Genomic DNA, 26,705 nt, shown 5'->3' with positions numbered 1-26,705 from the left:
CAGACTATTCAGACTCAGGGAGCTGCGATGCGAAATGTTACTGCTAAGAAATCTTCCCCAGAACTTTGAAAATCTACGTCAAAGTCACATTTTACACCAATGACATGCCCTTCTACAGTCCATATTACTGAAACCTGATAATTCGCAAGCATTAAAAGGAGGAATTATGACCTCTGTTTTGACTCAAAAAGACCGATTTCCAAATGCATTAATACACATAAAACACATAGGTGAGTACATCACAGTCCCACATGTGCATTTGTATGTATGTTGATATTTGGTTTATTTTCGAAGCTGTCTTGTATAGACAGCTTCTTTCTTTCTTGTTTATAAATGACTTCTTAAACCACTCTTAAGGAAGTAAATACTTGGGAAGGCATTTTATTGATATGAAATGTGAATTTTTCCATCATTTTGTCAAAAATAGGGAAGGAATTTTCTCACTGTTTTTTCCAGATAACTTGCCGTTTTCTTTTTTTTTTCTGTCATTTTTTACAGTGATTAAACCATTTATACCCCTTCCCATTGAATATGCCTGATTAAAGAACATGTTTCTACTGAATAATAATAATAATTTTCCCCATTTTTTCTGATAATTTTGTCTTATTCATTTTTCTTACATTTTCTTTTTTTTTCAATTCTTTACAATCATTTCATATTCACAATGATAGAACAATTTATATATTACCACAAAATAACAGCAAGCACAATTTACATACAAGATGTACAAAGAAGAGTGGTACGTGGTAGTGACTGCAGAATATTTCAGTTTGTTTTATTCATTTTTAATTAATGTTTTTCTTTATATTTTTCGGGCCACCAAACTTTACTAATGGGCCACCAAAAAAAATTATTTGAAGGTTTTGGTGGCCCGAACGGGCCACCACCAAAAAAAGTTAATGTGGAGCCTTGTACTAGGTGTCATGGCAAACCTGTTACCTTCAATATAGCACACTCAGTGTATGAGTATAAGGACATTGTAGCATGTCCCTGTTAATCCAAGCTATTTTGACTGGGTAATTTCAGACCAGGGGATTGACCCCCCCCCCCCCCCACCTTCAGGTCTCGGCTGCCGATCACCGTGAAAATTTGCTCACCTGTAGAACTAGGTGTAAACTACAAGACCATAGTGTAAAATTTTCCATTAAAATATTTTTCATATGTATGAAGTAATCATTTTTATGCAAATAAGGGTACGAAATCAGGTTTTTGTCTTGAACTCACTGTAAACAGCAAGTAGAAAGCTGATTTGGGAGGAAAATAATACTTCTGACTGGATTTTTAACAAATATCTAAAAAAAAAATTTCCAAAACATAATTAATTTCCTCTTTATATCATTGTTTTTTTATTCCTTATTTCTTTGTTTTTTATTTTCAATGAAATCTTTCATGGAATCTCTTTCGATTATAAACATGAAATAAATCATAAATCTATGACTTTTGGTTGAAAACACTTACAAAATGTTGAATGATTTCAGAACCGAATACCTGAGCACCGCTAATCAAAAGAGGAACAAGACAGGTTTATTATATCTACCTTTATGGCTTAGACTGGCATAGATAGGTATTTTTCTTAAGAATGAGATAAACCTTTAGGTGATCTTAATATATAACTTAAGAGATAGACTGGCATCGAGTAGGTAACCAGCCTGAGAATGAGAGAGAGAGACCTTTAGATGATCCTTATATCTACCTTATGAGTAAGACTTTAATAAATTAGGTAACCAGCTTAAGAACAAGAAAAACCTTTATGCTATCTTTACATCTACCATATGAGTTAGACTAGCATAGAGTAGGTAACTAGCTTGAGAATGAGAGAGATCTTTAGGCGATCTTTATATCTACCTTATGGGTCAGACTGGCATAGAGTAGGTAGCCAGCTTGAGAATGACAGAGACTTTGGGTGACCTTATGGGTCAGACTGGCATAGAATAGGTAGCCAGCTTGAGGCGATCTTTACATCTACCATATGAGTTAGACTAGCATAGAGTAGGTAACCAGCTTGAGAATGAGAGAGACCTTTAGGCGATCTTTATATCTACCTTATGGGTCAGACTGGCATAGAGTAGGTAGCCAGCTTGAGAATGAGAGAGACCTTTAGGCGATCTTTATATCTACCTTATGGGTCAGACTGGCATAGAGTACATGTAGGTAACCAGCTTGAGAATGAGAGAGACCTTTAGGCGATCTTTATATCTACCTTATAGGTCAGACTGGCATAGAGTAGGTAGCCAGCTTGAGAATGAGAGAGACCTTTAGGCGATCTTTATATCTACCTTATGGGTCAGACTGGCATAAAGTAGGTAACCAGCTTGAGAATGAGAGAGACCTTTAGGCGATCTTTATATCTACCTTATTGGTCAGACTGGCATAGAGTAGGTAGCCAGCTTGAGAATGAGAGAGACCTTTAGGCGATCTTTATATCTACCTTATGGGTCAGACTGGCATAAAGTAGGTAACCAGCTTGAGAATGAGAGAGACCTTTAGGCTATCTTTATATCTACCTTATGGGTCAGACTGTCATAGAGTAGGTAGCCAGCTTGAGAATGAGAGAGACCTTTAGGCGATCTTTATATCTACCTTATGGGTCAGACTGGCATAGAGTAGGTAGCCAGCTTGAGAATGAGAGAGACCTTTAGGCGATCTTTATATCTACCTTATGGGTCAGACTGGCATAAAGTAGGTAACCAGCTTGAGAATGAGAGAGACCTTTAGGCGATCTTTATATCTACCTTATGGGTCAGACTGGCATAAAGTAGGTAACCAGCTTGAGAATGAGAGACCTTTAGGCGATCTTTATATCTACCTTATGGGTCAGACTGGCATAAAGTAGGTAACCAGCTTGAGAATGAGAGAGACCTTTAGGCGATCTTCATATCTACCTTATGGGTCAGACTGGCATAGAGTACATGCAGGTAACCAGCTTGAGAATGAGAGAGACCTTTAGGCGATCTTTATATCTACCTTATGGGTCAGACTGGCATAAAGTAGGTAACCAGCTTGAGAATGAGAGAGACCTTTAGGCGAACTTTATATCTACCTTATGGGTCAGACTGGCATAAAGTAGGTAACCAACTTGAGAATGAGAGAGACCTTTAGGCGATCTTTATATCTACCTTATGGGTCAGACTGGCATAAAGTAGGTAACCAGCTTGAGAATGAGAGACCTTTAGGCGATCTTTATATCTACCTTATGGGTCAGACTGGCATAGAGTAGGTAGCAGGCTAGAGAATGACAGAGACCTTGGGTGACCTTATGGGTCAGACTGGCATAGAGAAGCTGGCCAGCTTGAGAATGAGAGAGACCTTTGGGTGACCTTATGGGTTAGACTGGCATAGAGTAGGTAGCCAGCTTGAGAATGAGAGAGACCTTTAGGCGATCTTTATATCTACCTTATGGGTCAGACTGGCATAGAGTAGGTAGCCAGCTTGAGAATGAGAGAGACCTTTAGCAGACCCTGTAGATCCTGATGTATAAAGCATAAAGAGAAGATCTTCGCTGCTCATCACTTCTGGCTCACATTCTGTTGATTCATGAGCCATGGCCTGGAATGTATGAAAGAAAAGTGGATGCATTAATTGTTTGTTCACATCTAAAATCTTTACTTGCATGTAGAATTCATTTACTAAAACATGTAATAAATAACTGTTATTTTTTTCTCATGCAAAAAGGGATCTCTTTTTTTTTCTATGCTCCAACCATCTTTTGCGAATCCCACACTTCTTACACAAATATGGACATTGTGACTACTGTTCATGTAGGAAAATTCTAGTACAGGCGATTAAAATTATCATGTAACACAGGACAAAATAGACAGGATGGGTGGCAAGGATCCTGCATATAACATAGTGCAAACTGTTCCCTAATTCACTAGAAGAATTCATCTCTATTTTTATTTTTCTTTCACAGTAAAAAAAAAAGGTCACCTCTTCCATTGGTATATCTCTCTCATACATTGGGACATCAGCTCCTGTCCTCTTAGAAACAAATACTCGTTTGACCTTTGGACATTGCTCCATGGCCTTGTCTACAGTAGCCTTGAGGTCAATGACCTTCCCGCCACGTACAGCCTGGTCAGTGGTCAAAACTGTCTCTACACCAGCTGCATATAAAAGAAAAATAGCACTGTCAAATCTTGGTAAGGCTCAGGTGACTCTTTACCTTAAATTAATCAGTTCTTATTGACTCTGGTTTTTGTTAATGGATTTTGATAAATAGTATGTTTACCCATTGATCTTTTAACTTCTATTAGTGAATGAAATTAAATTAAAGCTGGTTTTCAGCATTAATCAAAGCTTTTATTCAATCAAGTATATGTCTAATATATGATTCATATAGTTTGAACATTAGTGCATACTTGTAGTTGACCAATTTCTATTGTTGTTCCGAAGTGTATCTGGAACAGCTCATTTCAAGCAAGTTTACACTGGGTGATTTCGAATTTGGTGCTGATGCTTGGTGCTAACAAGCCTGGGTGCTAATATCCTTTTAATCAGCACTAAACCAAATAAAACTTAGACTGGTCTTGGGATAAGTATCACTAGGCGTTGAACAATCAATTATGCGATTTTGACAAATGTCTAAGCTAAGATTGGATGGGGAAAGTTGGGATGGCAATTGTGCTTCCAAAACAAGCATCAAACTTGAAATCACCAAAATTGTTCAACCTATGTTTGTTTCTACCAATATGTGTTTTAATGCATAATAGAATTCTTACCATCAATGATTCTGCTAGCAAGAGCTTCAGCGCTGAACCCTGCAAAGACAACACTGTACAAGAGATATGACAGAAAGGGGGCGGTTCAAGATAAATATTGAATATTTACATTAATTCCGGAAGTGTTTCTCTATTGCAACTTAAAAAACCCATTCATGTAATTCACAACGGTTGGGAGTAAAGAGTAAGAAAGTTGATTAAATGCAATATGAACATACATGGAATATACCTGAAAATAACCTAAAAAAATGATATCTATATGAACTACATGTATCATGCAACACTCATGCATGGATTCTCCTTTTTAATACAGTGAGACAAGCTTTGTATATTTGACAAATCTGAAATAAATCACTAAAATACATGTAATGAGAGCATTCACAAAATCGACAAATCTTAAAACACACAAGTTTGGTTGAAGCTTGAAAATTATTCAATTATCACTCCCAACTGATTAAAATTTTCTGTATTATCCTTGAAACACATTGTTTTCTTAGAATTGTTTCAATTTCAGGTTGGTGCAATCTCCTTTTTCAAGAAACAACATTGTGTGCCATGAATGAACTTCTAATCTACCTGTGAATAGCCCCTATCCTTGCACATGCTAACATAGCAGCTACTGTAAGTGGAGAAACAGGCATATAGATAGCGACTCGATCACCTCGCTTTACACCATGGCGACGGAGGGAGTTGGCAAGTTGATTTGTCATCTCATAAAGTTGCCTGTAAAAAAAAGAGATATTCTAGAAATATTGCATACATGTATGGCTTGACTTAAAATGCATATTCATATGAATTTAAAATTTACAAAGAGACAATATTTAAGTTACCTACAAATCAGACTTAGAAGTAGGCCTTGGAAAAATATCTTCAACATAGTATGTTGTTATATCAAACAGAAGTGAAAATCATGTATAAGACACAAAAAATGCTTTCTCTGTGCATCAAGCTCTCTAAACTGGGGAGATTCCCTTATTTGTAAACTATGAGAAATTTAGGTACTTGAACTATCTTGGCCCCACTTTATTTTATAATTAGTAGTATTTATCTGGCAAAAAAAATTGCAAAGGATGATACATTTCCGTATTTATAAACAATACAAGATAAGAAATATCAACCACTGGAAAAATGCTGTATATTTCATCAAAATCTGATAACAAATAATGAAGTTATTGAATTTTAAAATTTTGCAATATATTGTGAATGCATGTGGTATGAATATTCATTTGGTGGGCTGGTGATATCACATCCCCACTTTCCTTTTTCTCATGTTACTATATGAAACCATATTCATTTCATTTTTTTCAGACATGTGTGAATGATATGTCTCCTCATAATGAAATTACATGTAATTGCAGCAATGAATATCTCATTAGTTGTCAACCCATTTTTTTTAGTTCTTGGGGAAAAAAATTTGATAGACATAATTTCAGGTAATAAGATACAAAAGAACAAGTGAGGACATGACATCATCAGTTTGCTCATTGAATATTCATGAAGACATGCTTCAAACTGTTTTAAAGGACTAATGTATACTTAAAATGGCATAACTATGTTATTCTTTGTCCGATTTTGATCAAATTTTCAGTGTTTACTTTGTCTGATTTATCTTTATCTGTTCACATTTTATCATTTTCAGACTAGAATACCACTTTAAATATTGGGCATAACATGGCACAAGTGAAGCATAAAATGTGTGCCATGGAATCAGATATTTATTGGCTTTCAAATTAGACTCCACCCCAACCAGGAATTATGGAGCCAAGTGTAAGTTCTAAAGCACATGCAAAGTTGAAATTGGTCTATGGTTATTGAACCTTTACATTCTCAAATAATTGAAAAACAGCTATTGTGCAATTATTATCTACATTTTGAATTACTAGAGGTTTGGCAGGAAGAGACCTTCACCTCACAAGTGGAGATATTTCAACACAGCAGCAAGAAATATTTTATTCAAAGTTTTGCTGAGAACTTATGAATTGAGACAATATTTTGAGGGTTGTCCCCTCTCAGATTCAGCTACATGTGTACAGTGTAATTCTCCAAATGTATAATAATTTGAAATATTACTTCTATCCTACTAGAAGTGAGCATAAAATATGATGAGTGATTGAGGGCAGAAAACAACTGGAGCATTAATATTCTTCTTTGAATGGTAAGTTTATACAATGTTCATTCCTTACTTACACTATGGGGGAAAACATGGTCATTTCTAGTCAATACAGTGTATTTCATACATGCAGACCTGCATGCAATTGTGCATGAACCACATATTTTCATAAAAAGTATCTGGTAATTGAAAGTACTACTTCCTAATTCAAGCAATATCTTATGTACAAACATTCCTGAAGAAACTTACATATTTTTGTAAGTCAAATTTTTGCTTTGCAAAAAGATTTATAACTTTCCTAAATTAAAGAAATTCCATAAACCATAATGAATGATTGACCTTGGATATATTCAGATTAAAAGGTCCCTGCAACCCAACTGATAAAGACTTTGAAATCATCAAAATGCCTCTCTGGCCTTGATCTTTTAAAAGAAATTTTCTAAATTGAACAAAATTAAAAATAACAAGATTTTGTAGTTTTTAGGCTTCTTGTGCTCATCTCTCAAAAAAGGGTATGCACGATCACATGACTTGTGTGACGTCAATGCCAGACAATCTTTACCTACATGTACATGTATGCCATCATAGAGATTTAACACTAAATGATCTCAGCATTTCATCAATTGACTGCAATCTATAAACAAGAATGACCACTGATTTCAATATTGAATTTGTCAGATGCACATTTGTTAAGAAAATGTTGTCTTCATACCATCGTATATCATCATACAAAGTTAAAAGCCTAACAAAGCCAAGAAAATATAGTTAGTTGGAGCAAATACATGTATGCTTTCCCTCTTGCATCAGCAAAAAATGAGCAAATATGTACAGTACATGTATACATATCAATAATTAATAATTAATGACTGTGTCATAGGCCTATGTAGTAAGGACTGATATCATTTTAATACTTTGAACTCACTTGTATGTGATCTTTTCTGCTTGATTTGGCTCATCTTTCTCCCATATCAAAGCTACTCGATCTGGTGCAGCCTCCTTGTGGCGATCGATGCAATTTACTATGTGTACAAGAAATGGAAGAGAAAAAAATCATGTAATTAAAACATTGATATTACCAAGAGACCAATAAATGAAATTGTATTCAAGTGACTTGTATACTGTCATCATACATGTATTCAGAGGTCAAATTATATTTTGGAAATAAAATATACATGTACATGTACTGTACATGTACAGTATCAGGAAAAGAGATTCTTGAAAAAAATCAGAAAACAAAGGGAAAAAGAACATACATGTAGTAAATACATCTAGGTCACTTGAAGAAATAAAAATCTAAAGGCCTGTCACAAACAGTCACATCGTTCTCTGAAATCCTTACGGGTGAGTTATTGCCGCAACTCACCCACAAAAAAGTTTTGCATGTTAAAACTTTTCTGCGTGCAAATTAGAATTACGTGCATTTCTGCGGGCAAATGCACGATACTGTCAATGCAGAGACCTGCTGGCAAATTGCGGGTAGCAAAAATAGTTAGCCGCAAGTCACACGCAACTGCTTGCACGGAATGATGTGACAGAGCCTTAAATTTGTAATTTTGGTATGGCCATGCATTTTAAGTTGGGCCCGCAAATAGGTGGTATCGTTACATTTGCACGACAAGCACAGAAATAATTAATGGTATAAAACTTGAAATACATGTGCTACATGGGTATATTTGGTATCATATTAAAGGGAATCTTTATACCAATTACTTAAAAGAAAAAGAAATACTTTAGATTACTTCATTTACCAGTAATTAGCAATTACACATGTATGTAACATCAATTGGCCATTTTTGCATGGTGGTAGACGAGGGGAGCATGACGAGGGGAGCATAAATTTTCATTTCATTAAGAAACTAAATGTATAACATCACAGTACCTAAATATGTAATAGTTTTGGGGCTCACTAGCTTATTCTTCAATCATAAGTGGGTCAAATTTGAACTTTTAAGTTCAAAGGGTACCTAATTAAGCTAATTAGTATAATCAATTGATGTAAAACATGAAATTAACATGATTGAAATTGTCACTGTCTGATGTATAGGAAATGAGGAGAAGTAAAATACAGTTGTGGGTTACACCTTGAATAAAATTTAGAAGCTGCATAAATTTCAAAAAGAAAAGCACAAACTAATTAAAGGCTTCAAAGATAAATCAATCTATTTTTTTAATAATTATGACCTCATGGTTTCAATATTGACAGCGTAGACTGATAGTGATAACTTTGTGTCAGAATCTTCAGATTACTCTGGTAACATAATAGATATAAATACACCTTTTATGCAATTTTAATTAATGAAAACTTGTTTGTTGCAATAAAGTCCTCATCTGATTCTATTTACTTTTTTCTTAATGTTACATCACACTGCTTAACTATAAATCAGTAAATGACACATTTTTGGCTGGCTTAAAAGTGTTCAGAGAATATTTTTCCAAATTATAAAAAAAAATAAACAAAAAACTACTTGAGAATGAAACCGGTACAAAGATTAAACTAAACAGAGGCAAATGTACCCATACATGTAGAAATATGTTCTGTGCATTGACATTCAATTGACCCAGTACCAAGAGACCATGTCCTGCAGAATGTTGAGCAAGAGGGTATATTTAAAATATAACACTCTAAAATAACATAAAGTATTTTTGCCAGGTGTCTGGATTTGTTTATAACTTGTCAGTTGTTTTTGTTGACACTAATTTTAAATAAAGCAGTAATGAGAACTTTTCATTGTGCATTCACATTTTCCCTATATTTACATGTATATCTTAAACCTGACTCTCAGTTGTCAACCTTTGGTCCACCGGTCTTTGAGCCAAGAGGTGACAAATCCCACAATTTGAGTCAAATGAAATCATTTTTTATTCATAATAACCACAGTAAATATATTATAATATACTGGTTAGTGTTTGTAAGTGTATTTATGCAACTAAAGGCAAGACTAATTAATATTTTAGGGGTGAATCAAGCATTGATACATACATACCCGCAAAAATTGTGATGTGAAATTTGGTCTTAAAATATGATTGCGCCCAGTTATTTTGGTAGAGTTATCCCCAACAAGTTATATATCACTGGAAAGGTCTCACTCTAAAGAGTTGAAATATGCATGTTATTTCCCTATAGGGTGTAAAGTTTATCTGATTCTAAGATTTATTGGGAAGTATGTTTTTTTCACAGTTTTCCACATATTTTGACCTTTAACTTTTTATGACATTAACCTATGCCTTTTCTGATTGCATTTTTGAATTCCTCAGACAATTTCCTTTCAGAATATATATACTTTTATGGTTAAAGGATGTCAAACATAAGAAAAAAATACAATTGTATAAAATGGTGCGATTTTCGAGGAAAATTTGAGTTGTAACGGAAATGGGCCCAACTCAAAACGCATGGCCGTATGTGGGTCTGAATGAGCATGTGTGTGTGATTGATGTACATTTTTTTATTTTTACATGTAACCATATTCACAAATTTTCTTGTGATTCTGTTAAAGTAACTCATCAAAACTTACACTTTGAAAAATACATGTATATATTATCCCTTGTATTACCTGAATAAATTAAAGAAGAATTTTAATTATAATTTCCCATTAAAAAATAAGAGAGCCTATGTTCAGAAAAGTCTACCTGACACAGGTTTTCAAAGTTTTGGGGGCTGCACCCCCCCCCCCCTAAAAAACAACAGATACTGGCCAGAAAGGTGTTAAAAAGGGTATTGTATTGGAACCATGAAAAATTAACATTACACAAATCCTTGTAATATTTAATAGGAAGTCACTGATCAAATACTACCCATTATAAGTTTTTAAACACCATAAAGGAATCAATTATTTATTCTGGGCCCATCCCAGTCAAAGAAATAGTGCAAACAATTCATACAAAGAAACAGAAAAGCAAAAAAAAGCAAAAAGACAGAGAAATGGATTTAAAAAGAAAGAGAAAAAGTGCAGTACTTTGATTGTTGAATGAATAGCAATGGTAGGTTTAGATTGTGGGTGTGTCCCTACAAGTAAACCCATTTGCTTTGTTCTGCCTTGAGTGAGAGCAATCAAGTGTGATGTTCTCTCAACGGTGAGAAAGAGGAATTCCACCCCTGCAATCCCAAACATGATATCTACACAGACGTTTGTTTTGAACGATTCTAACACAAGGTCTCTAAATCAACTCATGGATCAAACACTGATATTGTATCATAATTCAGAGCATAGCAAGTGGAATTGATTACTTATACATATCTGAAATTCCATCAGAATTTTCCAACCTGGCTGAAATGAGTGGACTGTTGCCATGGGAATATGTGTAAAGTTAACTGAAATGGGTGAGTTTTAATGAAATCCAATATGTACAATGTACCAGTAATTTGGAACATTTTGTGTTAATTTTTATTCCTCAATTTTTGATGGAGTTATGATGGCATTTTCTGTATTTCAATGAACCAGAGTGCCTTTAAATCTATTAAATAAAAAAAAACACCTACATGTACATGAAAAGAATGTACACCACTGGGTGCTAGACTAAAACCACCCATTTAACACTAGTTTACATGTAAAAAAATGCCAGCTCTTGTCATCTACATGTATTGATATATGTACAGTATAGTGGTGTTTAATATTTTGCAGTGTACTGTAGGCCTATTGCAAACATTCATTATTTTTGTTGCAGTACATGTATGTCACACTTAAACAGACTGAAGACTGATCAAATCTATTATATACCCTTTTTAGACAGGCTAAAATTTCCTTAACCCCGTACTATTGGTGGGGCTAAATGGCAATTTAGCCCCACCTATAGTACGGGGTTAAGCTTAGCCCACTTTCGTTTTACACAGCGTTTTTGCAAAGTGGGCTAACCCCACCTATAGTACGGGATTATTTGGCCCTGCAAAAAAGCAGGGTTATCCCACCAATTGCGGTGCTAAGAGCAATAGTACGGGGTTAAGATCGCATGTGTAAAACGAAAGTGGGCTAAGTGCTCCCATTCATGCCCCGCAACAGAGCCGGCCCTGTTGTCCAATCAGAGGTAAGTATAATGAATATTTAAGAACAGCGATCACGGCGATGAAAAAAAAAGCGCGCGCCAGAAGTCAGCGATTTTGGATATGACCCGAATGACCCCTCGGTGCGCTCGTAAACATTCATGAGCTACCAATAGTCCGGGGTTAGCGAGTTTCGTGTGTAAAAAGCAAGCATTCCTTATCCGGGGTTAGCAAAAACAATTTGGCATGTGTGAAAAGGAAAATAAATAGTACGGGATTAAGGATAGTACGGGGTTAGCGATAGTCCAGGGTTAAGAAAATCCTGTGTAAAAAGCCTATTACATTATTTTAATTTGAATAACAAGTTTTAGTCAGAGTGTAGTAAATTTGTGCCAATTATGTGACTTTGATGTAATTGTGACATTGACTGTGTGAAAACATTCCAACCACATAATATTGAAATTATTCCCTCTACTATTATTTAAATTCCTGTATTATTAAATCATGTGTTTATTTTCATTATTCAGAATGTTCACAATATTTCAAATGAATACACAGGTCTGTGTTTAAAAGATTTAATATCTGCATAGTGAAATATAATTTTTTCTAAACACAATAAAAATCATAACACAATTGAAATTGTGCATAATTTTGCCAATATCAAAAATTGCCAGAAGTTACGAGTATTGATCAAACGTGCTATTAAAGTTGATTATTTCATACCAAAAATATTTAGGTCTATTGTATGTTACATTTTTGTCAAAAAATGTCAAGATTTAGAAATATAAATTTTTTCAGGTATTTTTATTTATCTGCTTTTTCTATTTGTCTGTTGGGTGTATGCAGACCTACATTCTCTTTGCTGTCTTCATTGTTTGTGCTTAAAAGAAATAACATCACCAACCTATTGGTGATGTACTGCCTGGGAATGCCTATCATGAAAATGTAGAATAGAGGCAAAATCGGTGTTCTTTGAATGTCACAAATTTATATCCTCCATTAAAACATATCTTGTGTATAGAATGACTGAATGATTTTTATATAAAAATCATCAAACAATATTGAACATACTTTTTTTCATTGCCTCTTAAAATTCTTTTAGTATATTTAATCTGAAGAAATAATTTTACTAAATTGTTTAATTGACCTCTATTTTAGTATAAAATGGACTTTACGTGGCATCAATGTTCATGCAGTTTACTACTAAGTCCACATAAATGTTTACATAGTGTAGAGTTCACAAGTTGATTTCCTCCATTATTGTGAAATGTACATATTACCTTGACTGTATTATCTTGGGATTATGTTTCCATTGCTGGTGGCTGTACCATTTGTCAATACCATATTCAATTTAATCACTGATTGCAAAGTACATGTACAATGTACACATCTTAAAATGATATAAAATGTAATTAGACTTAATGTAGTGTACTGTAGTGTACTCTTGTACAAATGTATTGAACGTATTGTCAAGGAAAATATGGAGGCAAAGCAGTGCACTAGTTTGCCCACCATCAGACCTTCATTTTTGAGGAGCGCGATCGCGCTGGCGCTTCTACCGCGCTCCTACAAAAAGAATGAGGAGAGCAAAAAATCACGCTCCTAAAAAAAAAAAGAAAATTGCTAAAATTTCACATTTATATCTTTAAATCCATGAAATGGCCATCTATTTTCCATAATTCCTTGAAATTATTTTGATTTAGTTGAAAACTATCAGAAAAATGAAGAATATTCACCTCTTTCCCGACTCTGATTTGAATTTGCACTCGGTAATCATAGTAGTCCCATATGTAGATCAGAGTCGGGAAAGAGATGAATATTCTTCATTTTTCTGATAGTTTTCAACTAAATCAAAATAATTTCAAGGAATTATGGAAAATAGATGGCCATTTCATGGATTTAAAGAAGAAAAATGTGAAATTTTAGCAATTTTTTTTTCTTAATTTTTTTTTTGCATGAGCGTGATAGTTTGTAAACGTATTGACCCAGGCCTAGTTTCACCACAGATTGATTAATAGCTACACAGCTAATGCATATACAATGTTACGAAAAATCTACAATCTATCATACATGTATTGTATTGAATTGATTTGAGCTCCTCAAGGAGAGCGATTCCGAGGAGCTCAAAAAAATAAGGAGAGTGATTTATTGAGCTCCACTAAATTATAAACGTGAAGGACTGCACCATATAATTCCCAGCTTTGTGATGTAAAGATGATTACAATGTACAGACACTCTGACAATGTAAAAATTAAAAAGAAATCAAAACAATTTTATATTCTAAATCCAAATTTTTTTTGATGATGTACATCGTGTACAGTGTAGTAAAAGAAAAAACATCCTTTTCAATTTTTAGTTACTTCATACATTGTAGCAATTGAGGGTTTTGTCCTTGGGATTTGTTCATTACATTGTACTGGACATGTAGTTTGCTGCCCATATGAAATCCCAATAGCTCTGCAAATTGCAACTTTAGAAACTGTTTAGATACCAGTAATATGATTTTTATTCATAAGTTCATTTAGGCCCTATATATCTCTATACAAAAAACTCTTTTTGAACAATTCTCCATTTGCATTTGATTCCCTATATCCACACTGCTGTATAATCCAGGGGCTGAACTTGTCAGCATTTTTTTTTTATAAATGAACTTTTGAGACTACCAAGGGGAAATGACTAACATTCTTAGGGCAATTTGACATTTGAAATTTCTAAATAAAATAATCTTGTGTGTCTACAGTAATACAGTTACATGTAAAACCTTTGTTGTAGAAGAAATGAATTTCAAATCCTTTCTCAGAGTATATTGCTCGTCACATGAAGTTGCAGTGTACAAGTTTACTGGAACAGAACCAAGACAAACATACACAAATTTACAGTTTGGTATATGTAAATGTATCATAATCAGGCAAAGTCATATTTTAAAAAGTAATTTATATTTTGAAAGTTGCAGTAGGTCTTCTGGATAACATTCAAAATTGTGAAATTTTGAGAGCAAGGTTTCAGGTACCATTGTGTCTGTTCTTCCCTCAAACCATGGAACAATTTTATACACCTTGGTTTATATCTGAAAACCAGACTTACACTTTATCTCACTTCCTTTAAAGGGCTTATTTCCTTTGTTAAAGGACAAGTCCACCCCAACAAAAACTTGATTTGAATAAAAAGAGAAAAATTCAACAAGCATAACACTGAAAATTTGTTCAAAATCGGATGTAAAATAAGAAAGTTATGGCATTTTAAAGTTTTGCTTCATTTCACAAAACAGTTACCGTACATGTATATGCACATCTCGGTCGGTATGCAAATGAGGAACTGATGACATCTCTCACTCACTATTTCTTTTGTATTTTATAATATGAAATATTTTTATTTTCTTGTCATTGTCATGTGAAATGAAGTTTCAATCCTCCCTGAACACACGGAATTCCATTATTATAACATTTTGTGCTTCAGGCAAGAAGATCCTAATCATCAAATTTGTAAAAATTGAAATATTGTATAATTCAAACAATAAAAAACAAAAGAAATAGTGAGTGACATCATCAACTCTCTCATTTGGATTTAACTGGCTTGTTCATATACATGTAACTATTCTGTTAAAAATAAGCGAAACTTTTACATCTTAACTTTCTTATTTTACATTTGATTTTGATGAAATTTTCAGCATTGTGCTTGTCTGATTTTTCTCTATTGATTCAAATCAACATTTTTCTGAGGTGGACTTGACCTTTAACAAGACGTACTGGTAAACTGACCTAAATTCATTTTTACCTTAAAAGCAAACATTAAACTAAGAAATGCGTACAGATAGTAGGCCTATTATGTCTATGGGTATACAGGTATGCTTCCCTTGCGAAGACAGAATCAGTGTTTTTCAAATGCTAGAACATGGTTCTAAGGTTGCTGATTAAACATTTCAGAGGCAAAATCAAGATCTGTAGCTGATTTTGCATCATAATTTTTGTTCAGCAGAAATGCGAGGTCTAATTGGGTGACCCTTTTCTAGACCCCCCCCCCAGTGTTGTTTCGGTTCTTTTATTTTAACTTCGAACAACTTATGATCTTTAATTCATTGCATGGAGCTACTTGGCATGTTGAGGATAAAAGTAAAACAAAAAATATAGTATACAGTACATGTAAATGTAGGAAAAAAATAAGTACATGTCGACGTAGTAGAGAGTAGTAGAGAGTAGTAGTAGAAGTAGTACTAGCACATGTAGTAGAAGTACATGTAGTAGTAGAAGTAGTAGTAGTAGAAGTAGCAGTAGTAGTAGTAGTACATGTAGTAGTAGTAGCACATGTAGTAGCAGTAGTAGTAGTAGTAGCAGCAGCAGAGCAGTAGTAGTATACATGTAGTAGTAGTAGTAGCAGCAGCAGCAGCAGCAGAGCAGTAGTAATATAGTAGTAGTAGTAGTAGTAGTAGTAGTAGCAGCAGAGCAGTAGTAGTATAGTACTTAGTAGTAGTAGTACATGTAGCAGTATCAGAGCAGTAGTAGTATAGTAGTAGTAGTAGTCGTAGTAGTAGTACTACTAGTAGTAGTGGTAGTAGTAGTAAATAGTGGTAGTAGTAGTAGTACATGTAGTAGTAGTAGTAGTAGTACAGTGGAGTAGTTAGTAGTGGTAGTAAGTAGAAGTAGTAGTGGTAGTAAGTAGTAGTAGTAGTAGTAGTAGTAGTAGTAGTAGTAGTAGTAGTAGTAGTAGTAGTAGTAGTAGTAGTAGTAGTAGTAGTTGTTGTGGTAATACCAGTCCTTGACATCCTTGTCATCGGCAGACTAGCAGTACAGTATAGTAGAACATGTATGAGACTTAATAATAATAGGGTAGATATGTTGTCAATCATAGTCACAGTAATGCAATTGCGGTACAAATAGTAAAACTCAATGTAGTACATGTAGTTGAAGTTGTCACTGTTATAGTGCTAAGTAAATTTACACCCAAGTATTTACTATTCTGCATTATGCTGCACTTGACCCAGGTGAATCAAATGCACATGTGTACCTGGCATTAATAATAGGCCAACATGGTGGCCAGGCAACAAAAACAATGAAGGCATAATGAATGATATACATGTAGCAAAAAGCACCTTGCAAAGTTGAAATGTGCACTCTGCAGTCTGCAGTAGCATCACCATTCATTTCTTTGACTACACTGCTAAGTACTATAACATAACAATTTAGCCATAATGAGCATTCTTTTGTCAGACAGGGGTCTCATGAACCGCATTTTGTATTTAATAACACTAACCAGTCTTCATTCTTTTTTCCCCCTGAGAAGTACAGTACCAGTATGTTCCCTTCTTTCTGTGCCTGCAACCATAGTAATAGCTCTATGCTGCAACCATGGAGCAGTCACAAAAGAGTTTCAAAGTTCAATCTAACAGAATCTGTTGACAGATAAAAAAGTAGTATCTGGAAATATGACAATGTAATTTCATGCACAGCAAAATGCTCTTTCAAATTACATTGACAATGTATTACATAAATTATTACATGAATATATTACGTAAAATAATTTTTTCCTGAATTTGGCAATTTGATTTCCATTTCAGTGTATGGCTCTTATAAAGTAACTGAATTCGGATAATTTTTTTTTCTAAATAAATGCTTTCCAACAATATAGGCTGTACACAAAAAATGCTCAAAATTCAAGTTTTCGAGCGCTCTGGTGAATATAAAAACTATCCCCAAGTTACTAATGAAAATTAAATTGCAACTGTCACAACTGTATGGATGAATCTTACTACATGTACTCTTATTTCAGTGTTTTTGACAAATGGCTCCATCTTGTCGGTCTGATTTACTTGTAAAATATGAACTGTTTGAAATCTTAGATCACTTCAAGTCTTCACAAGGATTTATACTGTATAATGTGCCTGTTGTTAAGACAAAGTTTTATGGTGAACAGGGGTTTGAGCTCGCAGCAACGGAACTCTGAAAGAGTATCCTAATTGCCAAATTGTATCAACTTGCCTTGAATTGTTTGGAATTCCCACACAATTTAAGGCAAGTTGATACAATTTGGGCAATTCAAATCTGCATTGAAAACATATTTATTGAATTGATAATAGTATCATGAAAGCATTACCAGCAGCTTTTCCTCATCTTATGATCTTTTCTTGTTTTTCCTAACATGCCAAGACAGTAAGACCTTTGTACAGCGCTATACAAAAACTGTTCTAGTAGCAGAGCTACCAAGTCTCACGCATTATGCGTGAGACTCAAGCATTTTGGACTCTTGTTCATCCCCTAAAATCTCTGTCTCACGCAACTATCACAGCCTATCCCCATATTGTATGATGGTGGGCCCCAAGTCTGCGCAACTAACAATTTGAGTAAAGATTTAACATGAATTTTTTTCTTATTTCAAACAATCTTTTGGTTAATAATGTTCATTATATTATTAAGAGTAAGTGTACAGATTTCTCATTAAAAAATGAAAGAAAATATAGGATTTTCTTGAAAAAACCTTGGGTAGTCAATTTCAGATTGAAAAAAAAAATGGTATCCCATGTCTGCGCACTCATTCACTTTGCACACGATTCAGGGATTTTTATGACAAAGGCTGCATTTTGAGGCCGTCACATGAAATGCCCTGAATTCATTATTTTTTTCACCATATTGAGTCAGATTTTTTTATGAATACCTGTCTATGTATTGCATGTGTAAAGTTTGTGCTCGTTGCGTATCTTCTTTTACTAGAATCGTGCAGATACGCGGGTGCGCAGACTTGGGAGACCGGGCAGATATGGGGGAACTAACCATACACAATGTCTGTGATCTCACTCAGATTCACAAAAAATCTCACGCATACATTGTAGCTGGTCTTTGAACTTGGCATCTCTGTAGTAGTAGTAAGTAGTAGTAGTAGTAGTATTAGTAGTAGTAGTAGTAGTAGTAGAAGTAAGTAGTAGTAAGTAGTAGTAGTAAGTAGTAGTAGTAGTAGTAGCAGTAGTAGTAGTAGTAGTAGATGGCTGCAGTGAAGGTCCTACATATGTCATAGTGGCAGTACCGTATGCAACCTTTGATTTAATTGGATGAATTAAGTTAAACACAAAAACCAAACAAACAAAAAATTAAACAAAAATGCAACGAAAAGTCACGCACAAAGAAACACAATTTTAAACCTGTAACATAGACACTCTACATGGAACTGAAGATTTATATATTTACCTGATACGTTTATTTTGCCTCCTTGAAACCAAGCAATTTTACCCTCTTGAAGATTGCAGTCCATCACTTCATCAAACTTTCTGTACCACTGCAACCTAGTCCTTGCTAGAGTTCCCCAGAAGGTCTCTGGCTCATTAAGAGAAAACTTATACAATTCTTCGTGTGAATCAAAAGAATAACCCAGCGCTTCAAAATCGTTCAGTTCTGGGATGTTAGTTGATGAAACTTGCATCGCACGAACAGCTGCTGTAGAGCGGAACGATCTTACATCAGGTCCCCTGAAGTTCAGGCTGCTTGGACTCCTCATGGTCCACCGGAAAGAACAGACAACGGAGCTTCGAATCGCAGTGTTATTAAATGAATTTACAGCATTTCCTAACTGATTAAGCCTTTTCAAGCTTGATCTGTATGTTGCTGCCATATTGATCTTCTATATATTCCCAGTGTCGTTCAGATCAAGACATCGAGTCTTATAAAGTAAATATTGTGGTAAATGTATCGATGGGTATTTCCCGGGGATATTTTCGTGTGGCGATATCCGAGCTAGCTGCTAGCTAGCTGCATGCTACGAAAACGGTATCGGCGCGCGCGATCGAGGCAGTAAGAGCGCGCCCTTTGAAAACAATAGAGCATGGTTCATGGTTCATTTATTTCTTCTTTCACAACATTTGTACATAACATTAGTTAACAACATCATACAAAATACTTGTTACATCTTAAGTACTTTGATTGTCACGCACACTTAAAATCTACAAAGATCATATTAAAAAGAAAAAGTATACCCGGTATATACGTACATGTACGGTATGTCATGAAAGAGGAAACCAGCAAGAAGCTGAGCTTGTCAAAGCAAGGTCTCCCAAGCCTGTTATATGGAGCGGAGCAGATTGATTTGTTCAATTGTAAGTCAAATATATATCAGAATCAAGTATCCATTAGTTGGGGGATGATTTCTTTTAAAAATGAATATACATTGGGTCGATCTAATCTTGCGTGTGGATCATCGGCCTGACTGTTAGGCATATAGGCCTATAGAATACATGTAGGTGGCTATATATTTAGGCCTATATGTTACAGGCAGGACTGCAATCATGTTCACCGGGCATGTTCATCGTCGATGTTAAAATTGTGATGCATTTTCTAAAGTAACATGATGTTAGCATAGGTCAAATGGTTTTGACTAATATAAAAGTTAAGCAAGATATCAACACAGCCTATATATCATAGCGGGACTAGGCCTCATGTAGGCCCCGGCCCCCCTCCTGAAAATGAAAAAAAAGTTCGTTAATTGCGCTCGAATCGTCGCCAGTGCAAGTAGGCCTATACGCATGGATGATTTACCTTTTCAACCTCAATTGAAAGTGAATAACATCATCTACGCCCTAATATAACTTTAGAGGAAAGTAATAATGTTGGCCGAAAAAGTAAGCAGTAATTAACATAAAGACAAATACTAGTAGACAACTGTCAGTTTTGATAGATAATCCTCATAAAACATGGATTTCAAGGGAATCAACAACATGCATATAAAAGAACCACTCGGCCTGACAGCGCCAAAATCACTCCCTCCATCAATGCCTTTCCATATATAATTATGCTGAGACCGATAGCCAACTTGATGAATCGGGACATTCTACTCCCTCTTTTCTTCCTCCTCACTTTTTCACTTTTGGAGGCCCGTTTACAACACGCCCGACAACACGCGCCCCTTTCCTCGATCTACAAACGCCACTGATTGATAATGTTGTTGACAATCTTTATTGTTGTTTAGGGGTAGTTGTTGTGTTGTTTACATGTATATCAGAGGCTTCAACCGGGGAGGGGGTGGGTCAAACGTATTGCTGTACACACGCGTTACCAAAATATTTCCAAACACCCCTACACGGGTTTTTTTTTCTCTGTGTGCAAAATAACCCCCTATTTATAAACAAGTTTTCGCGGGCTTTGTTTACACAATTTGGCTCCTATCTCTGCAGAATATGACCTCGGCGAAAAAGCTTTGGGAAAAAAACATACCCTAAACATGTTTGGTTAGTCTTACAAAAAAAAAGCTTTGGAAAAAAATACCCTAAATACGTTTGACCCCGCGATTGACCATTAACCAGTCTTTCAAAACCACCTTTTTTCAAATTTGAAAAAAATATCCCTCTAAACGCGTTTTTTTTTTTTTTTTTGGAGGGGGGGAAACAAGCATGTGTACAGCAATATATTTGACTGCCCCCCCCCCCCCGAGCATCAATTTGGCCTTTGATTTTCATCTGTGCTTGATCATTTTATACGACGTATCGGATGGAACACTATAACTATCAGAATATCTGTAGTGATAAGAGAAGCAGAAGCGTCGATCAGGCCGGCCGGCGAGGGAGGGGGGGGGGGGGGCAATATTGGAGGGGTGAACATATCGTTTTGCCCCCAATAATTCCGGAAGTGCTCGAAATGACTTTTTCCAGATTGGAATATAAAAATGTTTAGCTCGCGCTTCGCACCCGCATCATTTTTTTTTAGCAAAAACCCATACATTTCATGACTAAATAGGTGAATAGAATGTCCAGTTTTCAGTTCTAAACCTCAAGAGAACTCCCGCTCCGATTTTCAGCAATCGTTTATTGGATATAAATCTTGTTCTTTGTTAAAAACGTCCATTAAACTGTAAATTTTTCAGATCGAAATTTCAAAATTTTCAGCTCGCGCGCTTTGCGTTCGCATCTATTGTCATTTTTAGTTACCCATCTTAATCATTGGTACCAAAAATGCTTAAAATATCAAGCTTTGCAGGTCAGATTATAAAGAAACTTGAGCTCACTCTCGGCACTCGCATTATCTGTGTAATGGGTCACTACAAACAGTCCTAACCAGGTACCATTTTTCTGTTTTCTTAGGTTAGTATACTAAAAAATTTTCAGCTCGCGCTTCGCGCTCGCATTAATTTGTTGGTGAAATGCATTTCTTTCTCATGAGTCATATATTACATTTGAGTGTGTGTGTGTGTGTTTATGTGTATATAGATAAACATGCCTATATGCGTGTGTGTGTGTGTGGGTGAGTGTGTCTGCTTGTTTGTTTTGTGTGATCGAGCGCCTTTGGAACGCTGATTCATGATTTTGCCCCCCCCATCTGGAAAATGGATCGACGCCCCTGAAGAGAAGTTTCAATTTACAAATAAGATAAACACCTTAAACTTGAAGTTTGTTTACAATTAGCAAAACATATTTATATGCCACTTATGTATACACAATATGGAGATTTTTTTTTAATTCACAAATGACATAACATAACACTGATAAATAAAAACAGCAGTTTAAGCTATTTGGAGAGGAAATAAGATTTTAAATTTGATGATTATAGGAGATTCACAAAATCATCGCCGGGTTCTTCATTCTTTTGTTAAGGTTCCGAGACATTTAACTCATTAAGAAAACATTCAGATTTGTAATGTTCTATCATATTATAATTGCAACAATATAAGGAGGGTGGAAAGTGAGCCGCCTTTTATTCAAACAATCAATAAGGAGTGCATGTGTTTATTAATTTCATTGGGCTGTAATGAACTTATCGATGTCATCAAGATCTATACTTTACACGATGGAATAAACCTTTTAATCCCAAGACCCCTTGTGAAAAAAAGAATATATGAATACTGCTAAATGACCGGGGGTATCATTGTCAACAGTCTTCCTTTTTAAGTAATAAAATTGATAGCAGTGTTAACCTTCTTCGTATAAATTTATAAAAATTAAGAATAAATACTTAAAGCACATTTTCTTGATTTGTATCTTTGCATTAGGTCACAATCATCCGGTTAGGTGGAACTGAATGGCGTGTCTGATGGAATCAAAACAATGATATTGATTTACAATCCATCCGTGACGAACCGCCAGGATCGAAGTAGCGGCAGTTATCCATTATACAATGAGCTTGTTATTAAGCTTGGGATCTTCAGGGATAGCCATAAACAATCAGTTTGCAAAGACAAATGAAAATGATATTTTTCTGCCGAAGGGATTTGTGCCATAATCTGCAAAGGTGATGAACGGAGTGGATTACAATCTCGGGGGCAAGCAGGGAGATTGATTTGACGACCGAGTGACCACAGTGAGACGAGCACGTTTAAGAAGTGTGTTGAAAGTGGAAACATGCAGGGACCGAACAGAAGGTCGGCAAGGTGTCAACAAATAGGTTAACAAAATGGTGATGGTCGGACGAAAAATTATAGCCACGGTGTGACGAGAAACGAGACAATCTAGTTGAAAAGTAGATACCTTTGAGTCGATATATGGTATGGTTAGCAAAGAAGAAGGCTGGGGTGAAGGACAGCGCGACTAGGTTGACAAAGGGGTGATATGCAGGTTGACAAAAAGTGGCGATCCGGTTGACGAATGGGTTAAGAAAAGGTTGATGAAGGGGTAACGAAAACAGTGTGACGAAGGGGTGACGAAAACGTTGATGAAGGGGTGACGAACAGATTGACGAAGCGTGGCGATCGTGCTGACGAAGAGTCGACGAACAGGTTGATGAAGAGATGGCAATCGGATTGACGAAGTAGTGACGAATGGTACGTTGGCGAAGACATGGGCGGGATGACAAACTGGTAGCGAATGTATTGGCGATATAGTGATGACCGGGGATAAACAGTAACACAAAAGGTTTTGATGAAGAAAATGACAACTCACTTTAAATGGATATGAAAAAAGGGTGACGAACAGAGATAGAACCAGAGTTATTAACATCAGTTTTGATTAGATGTCGATTAACGGAATGGCGAAGTATCGACTATCATCTAAACAAAATCTACAATGAACTGTGTAACGTGAAAAAGTGGCATTTTCATTCGGGAAAGGGTGACGATTTCGGTCGAAGAGAGTGTGACGGACAGGAAAATAAGCTGGGTGGCGACAAAACGTTGCCAAGCTAAAGACAAACTGATTGACGAAAGGGTCAGTGACGACTTAGTGACACGAACTAAAAAAGACATTTGGACGAGAAAAGCGACGATCCAAATTGGGTGTGAAGAACGGTGAGGTTGACCAGCGGGTGACGAATTTGTTGACTGTTGACGAATGTGCGCGATAAAAGGGAAAATAAGACAAATAATATAGTGATGTGATAACTGGCGATCAAGCTTAAAAGGGATTGACGAACGGGTTGATGTAAATGTGATTTTACAGGGAAGCGACTTGGAGACCGCAACGAAGGCGAGTGACTGGCGGACGGAGTGGTACGATGTCATCTCAGGATAGTGAAACGAAAACTGTCAATGAAGCACCAAACTCAATCAATGCGGTTCAACCTAGGAACCTCACTGTGGATGTTAATCTGACAGTTAGTTCACCCACTTGTATTGACAATAAGGAGGGGCTTAATCAGACTAATGAAATTAATTCGAATTATCATCGTGGTATGATTAAAACAAATGAACTACAAAAATCGCAACATCATGCGAGAAATACATTGAAGGCAATTGTCTCTACAGGCCATGAACCGGAAAAAGAAGATGGACCGAGATTTTTCAAATCATCAAATATGCCACATCCTCAAGAACAACAAAGTCAAATGCTGCCGGCTACTTTTATGATATCGGCGGCCACAAACCTGACGGTAAGTTCTTTACCAAAGCAACAGATACCAAGGCTGGATAATGACGAATCATCAGATATCCGAAAACAACGCCCTGTGATGTTAAATCTTCCTTGCGATAGCAAGGAAACGGTCGCCAGTTCAGCCACACTTAAAAATCCAGCTTTTACCTTAAACATGGACTCTCCAATATCTATCATCAATCATCAATCGCTTCCCCAATGCTCTGTGCTAGAAAGCCCATTGTCACCGCCTATAAGGCCGATACGATTTGTCGTCCCCTTTTCAGGTGACATTCATTCCCCAACTGACAAAAGCAACCGTATTCCAACCTCTGAAAATGAAAGTAAAACGACCGGAAGCCACAAGCGTCATAAGACATCACGAGACTACCATGGTTTACAAACGTCATGTTATTCCGACGCTTCACCTGTTGAAAGTCCATTGACTTTTGTACAACCGTCACTGCCAGAATTGCTGTTTGCTGTTCCCATGCCAAGTACTGGGCCATCACCTACTGGTGTTAATAGACCATCTTCGTATATGCAAACAGAGAACATCGCCAAATCGCAATCGCCACCTCTTGCAAAGGTGTCTTCCCCATCATTTCTCAATCCTACCCCAAGTGATATATTCAGGAAACAATCGTCATATGCACAACAAACAATGATTCCTGGAGATATCACTGTCAACAAGTCTAGTGTACCCCCTATACATCTATCTCCGAAAATGACAGGTCCCTCTTCAAATGTGTCTCCGACAACTGTATTGAATTTTTCCACATTACGAATGTCCCCACCCTCTTTACATGTATTCCCAGTCAATATGGATGCACCACTTAAAGCTTTTCAATTCACGCCCAAAGATGATAGGCATCTACACCCATATAATCAGTCACCAACTTCTCCGCAAAACCCCTTACAATCATCACTCTCTGGTTTTCCTTTGACAAGGCCGACAAGTACAATATCATTCCAAGATCCTTTCCCCAGCTCACACATGCATATCACTGAACTTTCGCCTAATGATCATTCGGCGGATTCCAGCACAATGACCGCACTTTCTCATTTGTAGACTTGTTAAATGACCAGCAAAGGTTTACTGAACACGAAGCAACTCTAAACAATAGCACCGATGTGCCTGTGTCTTTTTCAACAACGTCCCCCGGTCAAGGACTACACTCACCTCAATCTGATGTTTCTCCTTCATGGGAAGCAAACAACAACAGCAGCATGGGTCTACCCAGTCCGGGTTTAGGTGTACGACAGATACAATCACAATTTGTCTCTTTGAATGCCGCCATTGCCATCCCTCAAAGTGAGAATGTATTCGAATCTGAAGAATCACTGCATCATCAAGGGAATCAATCAAAAACAAATAATAAGACCAAGACAAAAAGAGACAATCTCGCTAGTCGTGCTACCTTCCAATGCTCTACTTGCTACAAGGAGTTTGATCAGAACATTTCCCTAAAAAATCACGAAAGAAGCCATCGAACAGACAAGGATCATCACTGTCGATTCTGTAATGAAGTCTTTCATCTCAAAGTTCACTTGAGGCGCCACGAGCGTAATCACGCAAAACAGCTTCATATATGTCGTTATTGTGGAGTAAAGCTTGAATGTGATTATGATCTTGTCCAGCATGAGCGGGAACATAGAGAAAATAATGACAAGATGCTGAATGTCTTTGCAAAGACGATTGGTACTTACAAAAAACGTAAAACAAAAGGAGATGACCCGTCATCCAGCCAGGACGAGAAAGATTAAGATTTAAGATAATGAAATATTTGTGATTCTATAGCATAAACAAAGAGTTTCTTTTTATATAGACATTTATGAATTTTTAAGAGACAATCAGTAACTAACGAAAAAAAAAGTCATGGCGACAATAAGTTCTAAAATCGTGTGCTCACTTCGCAGGAATTTTTGTCTATAAATGATTCAAATGCATGAACTCGAAGTTTTTTGTGGAAGCTTTTACTCGCGATGTTGTACTCTATATGTTGTAAAAGTTTGATAAGAGCGTCGTGATAGATGCAACAGCGCCTTCTACGACTAAAGTCTGAAGACACTTACAGCACTGCAATCTAGCAGGAGTTTACCGGTAAACTTTCTGACGTTAACTTTTTGTTGGATGTAAGGATCTCAGGCATA

General features: G+C 36.1%; 2 protein-coding genes across 3 annotated transcripts in view; one reads left to right on the top strand and one right to left on the bottom strand.

Moving 5' to 3' along the window:
- Positions 1-19,533, bottom strand: part of LOC121419208 (acetyl-coenzyme A synthetase 2-like, mitochondrial) — a 32,417-nt gene extending 12,884 nt beyond the window's left edge. The window contains exons 1-6 of one of the 2 annotated variants that reach the window (XM_041613566.1): positions 18,976-19,533; positions 7,751-7,847; positions 5,295-5,441; positions 4,719-4,771; positions 3,928-4,103; positions 3,394-3,546 (exon numbers count right to left, since the gene is read on the bottom strand). In XM_041613566.1, coding sequence (XP_041469500.1) covers positions 3,394-3,546; positions 3,928-4,103; positions 4,719-4,771; positions 5,295-5,441; positions 7,751-7,847; positions 18,976-19,396 — 1,047 coding nt within the window. In that variant the 5' untranslated portion in view covers positions 19,397-19,533. The remainder of the gene's footprint in view (positions 1-3,393; positions 3,547-3,927; positions 4,104-4,718; positions 4,772-5,294; positions 5,442-7,750; positions 7,848-18,975) is intronic. The other variant, XM_041613565.1, reaches the window with a different exon arrangement.
- On the top strand, positions 11,001-26,011 carry LOC121419209. The gene is made up of 2 exons (XM_041613567.1): positions 11,001-11,146; positions 22,760-26,011. The coding sequence occupies exon 2, from the start codon at positions 24,196-24,198 to the stop codon at positions 25,621-25,623; it is 1,428 nt and encodes a 475-aa protein (XP_041469501.1). The 5' UTR covers positions 11,001-11,146; positions 22,760-24,195; the 3' UTR covers positions 25,624-26,011.
- The last annotated feature ends 694 nt before the right edge of the window (positions 26,012-26,705 follow it).

Source organism: Lytechinus variegatus, chromosome 7 (assembly GCF_018143015.1).
Source record: "Lytechinus variegatus isolate NC3 chromosome 7, Lvar_3.0, whole genome shotgun sequence".
Classification (NCBI taxonomy): Eukaryota; Metazoa; Echinodermata; class Echinoidea; order Temnopleuroida; family Toxopneustidae; genus Lytechinus; species Lytechinus variegatus.
The sequence above is the reverse complement of the archived record's forward strand: the minus strand, read 5'-3'. Positions and strand labels throughout refer to the sequence as shown.